The sequence below is a fragment of the Hibiscus syriacus genome, unplaced genomic scaffold (assembly GCF_006381635.1).
Source record: "Hibiscus syriacus cultivar Baekdansim isolate YM2019G1 unplaced genomic scaffold, ASM638163v2 tig00001478_pilon, whole genome shotgun sequence".
Taxonomy (NCBI): Eukaryota; Viridiplantae; Streptophyta; class Magnoliopsida; order Malvales; family Malvaceae; genus Hibiscus; species Hibiscus syriacus.
This window is the reverse complement of record NW_024061874.1, coordinates 4,655,624-4,662,288: the sequence shown is the minus strand read 5'-3', so window position 1 is coordinate 4,662,288 and position 6,665 is coordinate 4,655,624. Positions and strand designations below refer to the sequence as shown.

The following is a 6,665-nucleotide window of genomic DNA, read 5'->3' as shown; positions in this document are numbered from 1 at the left end:
GACCCTAAATCTAGGTATTTCAAACATAATACCTTCAATTCTTGAAGGGTTTGGCTCTGGCGAAGTGAGGACAACCAATCTCCGGTAAGGGACGCAAGATAAGTCCTCTGTTATATTGTTGGATTTTTTTTAGAGGCTAGGGTTAGATGAGATGATGGCTCCCGGAAAATTCGGGATCGATTGGATTTTCTTTGAATTTTTTGGATGATTGATTGATTTTTTTCCTTTTCTTTTTTAGTTTGGTGAAACAGTTGAGTAGGTCGGTTGAGGTAATCGACGACGTAGCTTTTCACCTTGGCTCCTCGACGGTAGGCAGTGACGACGGTGACGAGCTTTGACGTCGTCAACGACAGGTGACAGACGATGACAGATGATAGGATTAGGGTTAAGGTTAGTTAGGGTTTGTTTATGTTGTGGGCTTGGTGTTTGTTTGGGCCTTCTTGTGTTGGGTTTGTATTTTGGGCCTGTAATATGTAAAATAATAAATAATAAATAAAATAAAATAGTAGTAGTAGTAGTAATAATAATAATAATAATAATAATAATAAAATTGTTTCGACCCAGATAAAAAATGGGTGTCTATGCAAGGAAAATCCACATGCTATAAAAGAGCCCCCTCGACCGTGTAGTTCATCGGTCATGGACACCGGCGACGGTCGACCACGGTGGCCGGAAATGGTCCAAGAGTCTTAGAAGACTCGTCTCGTTCCCCAAACTCAATTCTAAACCCCCTTTTTCCTAAAACCAAACAATAAGCCCTATATCTAAGAAATTACCTTTCGATAATTTGAATTCAAGTGACCCTCAAGGTTCCTGGCTACTAGCGATGAAGGTGAGTTCTCCTATCTTTCTTTTTTCATTTTTTTGTTACGAATCACCCCGTTTTTTGTTGTGTTCGACTGATTTGGTGTAACAGAAAATAACGGGAATAGTGGGCCATTATCATCGTGATCGACCGTTACCCTTTAAGTTGTGGCCGCTATCGTCCTCTATTGGTATGGTTTCGCGTTCACACCACTCACACCGCTATTTCGGATTATCGTTTCCGGACAACGACGCTACCACGAAATAGCAGCCGCTATAGCATTTTCGTTCCGCTATTTAAAACCTGGTACCAATTCAACACCCAAAGATCAAAAGAATATGTATATAATAATGACCATTAACAAATCAATTCCATTTCACTAAAAGCTGAATTAAAAAAGAAATTTGGTATCAAGACAATATATCAATCAATAATATAATAATTAAAAAAGTACTTTATTTTATTTAAAAAAGATAAGAAAAATTAATGATTAGTCACTTCTCACATGTAATTCTTCAACAATATTAAGGATCATTGGATTCTTGATTTATTAAGCTCTTTAATTATACGTTCTCTTTGATATTTATTATTATTTTTCTCTTTGGCATTACTTAATAAACTTGCATTATATCTTGTGAATATATATAGGAGCTGGTTGAAAGCAACAACTTGAGGGGAAAATGACCTACATAGGTCTTTGTACAAGTTTTCCATTGAAAGAAGTAAATAGTTTATAGTAAGCCTCCTACATATATATTTAAAGTGTGATCGAAGAACCTATTGTCTTATAAAACTTTTAGATGAGTTTGATGTAACTCGAGTGTTATTTTGATATTAAAAATGTAGGAGATGACGTTGATAAAAAAAATTAACTGAAACCCTAAACTTTAACCATAAAAGATTAACACGTCATAAAACTATAAATTTTATCCTTAAATAATATAAATACAATAAATAAAAATAATATTCGTTTATTTATTGATGATGATGAAATGGTTGACTATATGTACATGCACCCAACAGGAACAAAAGAGGCTGTTTTAGCCCCCACATCTGCTAACTTAGTTTCTATTATGTCAACAAACAACAACAATACATAGAATTTAATATTAAAAGTTGAAATTAATGTTGATTTCCGCTGAATTTAGCACTTGTTCCTATTGCTAATAACCTCCAAACCACAATTAACATGTAAAAAAAAACTTGGAATAATGAAAAAGACAAAGAAAACCTATGATTATCTTCCTATTGCTAGCCCTACATTATCATTCCTGCTTTGTAGCAGCTGACCATCTTTGGAGCTGCACTTGCCCTTTATCTTTTATTTTCTTGTAGCTCTCTTTCTAGATAATCTATTACTATTGTAGGAGTTGTTGTACAGCTCCATTTAGCCGGTCTACCTGAAAGTTGCACCAAACGTCGGTGTCCAGAAATCAACCGGGGTCTCGGTGGTAACAGGGAATGTGCTCGACACCGGCACTAAACACAGCCCCCGGCTTCTTAGGTCTTGTTTCGGTCCTTCTTGGTATTTCAACTTATCAGTATTCTGCAAGACAAGAAAAAAATTACATTTCGGTCCGAATAAGACAACTTTTGTCATTATTAATTGGAATAGTACTAGTTGGTGTTTATTAATACCTGTGGTTGTATGGAAGCTGCTGCTTGTTTCATATATGGAGTACTTAATGCCTGAAATCACGTAAAAGAAACATTATTTCGGTCCAAATTTAGAACTTGATATGTATGGAAGTAGGTAGAGGAATATACATTGACTTGATCATGGAGGAACTTGATGTATTCGATGGCTTCATGTAGAACTGATGCAGTATCAGTCTGTATAAAAGAAAGTAAAAACATACAGATTAACCCAAAGTAAGGATTTTAATTACGTAGAAGAAAATTCCAAAAAAATTACCTTTCCGAACGGTGAAACCAATTGCTGGAGGGCAGTGATTCGGTCCCCTAGCTTCTCTTTCCTAACCTGATAATAAAAAAATACAGTAAATTGATGCACCATCTTAAAAGTTGTTCAAATTTATGCAGGATGGTACCTTAAAAGTTGGTAATGGTGATGGAGTTTCAAGTCTTGGCCTTTTCAATGGAGCTTCAGTACTACTTCCTTTCTTCATCACTGAACTCGAGTTTTTTCGAACTTCTTCTACATTAGTCTACAAATACCGATTCGGATGCATGAACGATAAGAATGGCATGCTATTATGTCTCACCAAATTTTATTAATTTACCTTCGTCGTCGGGATGGAACAATTCGGTTTCTCTTCGAACGGCGAAGGCAAAAAGCCGGGTTTAACGTCGTCTACGCATGTTGCAGTGGCGGAGGCGTTCCAGAAGGATGTGTCGTTGGAGAACTGTAAGCCACCTGCAGTGTGCTGCTGCTTTGTCAATGCTGGCCTTATGGGAGGAGCACCACCGTAAGTGGCGGTGGAAGACATATAATTGATTGACTGGTCGTTGAAAAGTGATTGTTGTTGGGGTACTTGTGGATCGGTTTCGAACAAAGTCTGTAACAGCGTCGATGTGCAGTCATATGAGGCTGAGCCCATTGAAAAACAAGCAGATAACCCATGACAATCTTCACCGGAACTCAACCTTGAACCGCTATCTTCTTGCGGAATCAAATCAAAACACTCGCTTCTCCCATTACTCCGACTGCAAGCAAAGAAGACGATGAAACAACAAGTACATGTACTCAACAACTTCAACCACAACAACAGCTTTATACTCAATCATCACAGAACATCAAATTAATTACTTACAAGGAAGACTGGTTCCAGTCTGATGTTGTGGACGATGAAAGGCCGAACCCCATCATCTGTAAGGTGGAATCAATCAAAATACCGGTGCCATCATTATGATCAGAATCGTTGGACCTTGCCTTGATGTCCACCATATCGGTGCCCCACCTGAAGCTTCCGATATCCGAAAACAGCGGAGAATTACACCCTGTGAACATGGGTCTCATCGGATTCCACCATGTTTCTCCACAAATACCTGCATGAAATTCTTCTGCCATGGCCGGTTTTTTTTTTGTTTTGTTCTGGTTTATTGGCTTTGGTGGGAGCTTGCTGCTTCAGAGTTGAAACGTTATTTATATATAATGGGATTATGTGTGGTAGAGATTGTGTAGTTTATATAATATGGAATTTGGTTCAAGTGGTCTACGGGTTACTGTAATGGAAATTACCAGAAGTTGGTTGACCTTTCAAGGGATGATTGGACAAATGGGAGAGAAAGCATTTTGAATCGAATTCTTTTCATTATTATTTTAATAAAAAAAAGAAATTTACTATCAATCCATTGATTTAGTGAGATGAGACATTAGATTCCCTTAATAAAGTTAGGAGTTTGAATCTTGACGTTTGCAAATGAAGCAACTAGGTTAGGAGAATCTCTCATGTGATGGGCCTCTACAAAACTTGATTTAGAATAGTCAATCAATACACCACATACAAGTGGTTAAACCAAATTAAGATCAAATTAAAAGATTTCATAAATAATGAAGAATAAATATATAACTATACAAATTTATTTAACTATTCTGTCTATATTTTCTTAATATTTATACTATTTAAATAATTAATTGACATGATTGCTAGCATTTAAATAATTAAATGACATGGTTGATAAAATTTATAATTTTCTGATCTAACTGAAAGTTTCCTCATAGCTAAGGGAATATTTAAGCAGTTTACCCTTGTAAGAAATTAATAGTCTTGTCTTTTGTTTTAATGAATTCACCCTCTCTTTATAAAAGGGTAAAGTACACTAATGGTTGATAAATTATGTAAAAATAATCGTTTTAGTCAATGGCCTTTCAAATGTTATAAAATGATCATTAAATCTCTTAAATGATTACATAATAGTCCCTTGAAATATTAAAACAATAATAAATTTTTAATAAGTTTAAGGATCAGTTTGTAATACGTTAGTTTAAAATCCCTTTTATATCAATTTGATGAAATTTAGTGACTATTTTATAATTATTGAAAAGATTAATAGGTATTTTTTAATATTTAAAAGTTTATTAACCAAAATATTTTTATATAATCCAATTATATCTAATGTAGTTTATCCTTATAAAAAATAAGAAAACAATTCTTTTAATTTTTAATAATCTGATATGATTATAAGATAATATCACACCTTATATATATAATTGTTCAAAATTAGTACCTCAAAAGAGAATAATATCCATCTGCTCAATGAATTCTTTAATTCCTCATAATCTTGTCTTTTGAATATAAAATTATTTTTATCTTTATAAAGCAACGAAATTGTAACATCCTAAATTAGAGTTAGTGACTAAAAAGTAATTTTTGGAAACTTTGTGCTCAATTTTGAAATAAGTTAAAAGTTCAAGGACTTAAATGGAAAATTTTAGTGTTATATTAAATGGTAATTGTGGAAATTTTGAAGGGTATAATAGTAATTTTATAAGAAAGATTTTTATTCCTCCTTTATATAAGAGATGGCACGTGGAAAGGGAGAAAAGAAAATAGAAAAGTCTGGAGAATTTGGTTCAACCTTCTTCTTCTTCTCTTCTCGTAAGCTCCATAGCAAATGTAAGTTTAAGTTCAACTGGTTAATTCCTGAGTTTTAAGCTTAGTTTTGATTCTTGGGGTGATAAGAAAGATTATTTAGAGATTAAAGCATGTTGAAACTTCAAAATGGATGAGTTATGAAGGATTAACTATGAAGAGTTTTTAAGGGAATTATTGGAATAGAGGGAGTTAGTATATTTTGAAGTTGAATTTGACTTGTCAATGATTGAATTAAGATATATGAGGTGTTAGAAATGGATTTAGAACATGTTGAAAAATTGAGTTTAATTTTTCAATCCTAGAGGTGGATAGAATTTTGAGGTTTAAGATGTGATAAATGGGTATTACTTAGTTTAAGTAAGAGTATGTAAGTTAAGGATATGAAATGGGTTGAATTATGTCAATATTGAGATAAGTTGAGTGATTTTCGTGCATAAATTGGAATTCTGGACCAGTGTGCATCGGTACACATTCAACATGTACCGATGCATCAAGGGTAAATTTCCAGATATTGTTCAGTGTGTATCGATGCACAGGAAGTGCATCGATGCATCCCTTAAAAATGGAAACATCGAATGCAATTAGTGCATCGATGCATAAGGAGTGCATCGATGCACATGTTAAGGGATGCATCGATACACTGTAGAATGTACCAATGCACTTTAAGGGAAAATAGAATTAGGTCTTTCTTTTGGTATAAGAAATGATAGATTAGAATACATCAATTAGATACTGATATGTATCAATGTATAAACATGTAGATATCGAGCATGAACAAGTTCTAGGATGACCATCAAGTTAAGATTCGATCAGAAGAAAGGAAATCATAAAAGGGGATTGGAACTTAGTGAGGCCAAGGTGAGTGCATACAAGTTAGTTTATGATGTTTAATGGAAATAAGACTTGCGACGAGTCTATTTCCTATATTAGAATGCATGAATTTATGATCATATGCATATATTTGATTTGGGTATATGTTATATATATTAAAGTATATATTAAATGATTTGTGTGAATACATGTATTGTGATAAGTTATAGGAATTAATATGAATGATCTATATGATTACATGGTAATGTGAAATAGGTTATATGATAGGTAATCATACATGTTACATAGTATATGTGATCAATTATAAGAATTAATATAATAGATTTATATGACTACATGAGAAAGGTGATGAGTTAAATAAGATTAGACTATAGAGTAATATGAGAATAATATATTAGTGAAGGGAATTGAGTATAAATGATGATACCAAACCATATGATAAGTATTTACTTATAGGACAATATGAGATT

At 33.5% G+C, this 6,665-nt stretch overlaps 1 protein-coding gene across 1 annotated transcript; it reads right to left on the bottom strand.

Moving 5' to 3' along the window:
* Positions 1-2,199: 2,199 nt before the first annotated feature.
* Positions 2,200-3,866, bottom strand: LOC120127621 (transcription factor bHLH112-like). The gene is made up of 7 exons (XM_039145483.1): positions 3,580-3,866; positions 3,049-3,472; positions 2,857-2,973; positions 2,721-2,786; positions 2,573-2,638; positions 2,444-2,494; positions 2,200-2,351 (listed from the first exon to the last, which is right to left on the bottom strand). Exons 1-7 carry the CDS (start codon positions 3,834-3,836, stop codon positions 2,202-2,204), a joined length of 1,131 nt encoding a protein of 376 aa, XP_039001414.1. The 5' UTR covers positions 3,837-3,866; the 3' UTR covers positions 2,200-2,201.
* Between the last annotated feature and the right edge of the window lie 2,799 nt (positions 3,867-6,665).

Bases quoted from the DNA above. Each gene is read 5' to 3' on its own strand.
- LOC120127621 (XM_039145483.1), bottom strand. From the start codon at position 3,836: ATGGCAGAAGAATTTCATGCAGGTATTTGTGGAGAAACATGGTGGAAT. The intron at 3,473-3,579 runs GTAAGTAATTAA...CTTTGCTTGCAG, and splicing joins GACTGGAACCAGTCTTCCTT to TCGGAGTAATGGGAGAAGCG. The intron at 2,639-2,720 runs GTAATTTTTTTG...TCTTTTATACAG, and splicing joins TGGTTTCACCGTTCGGAAAG to ACTGATACTGCATCAGTTCT.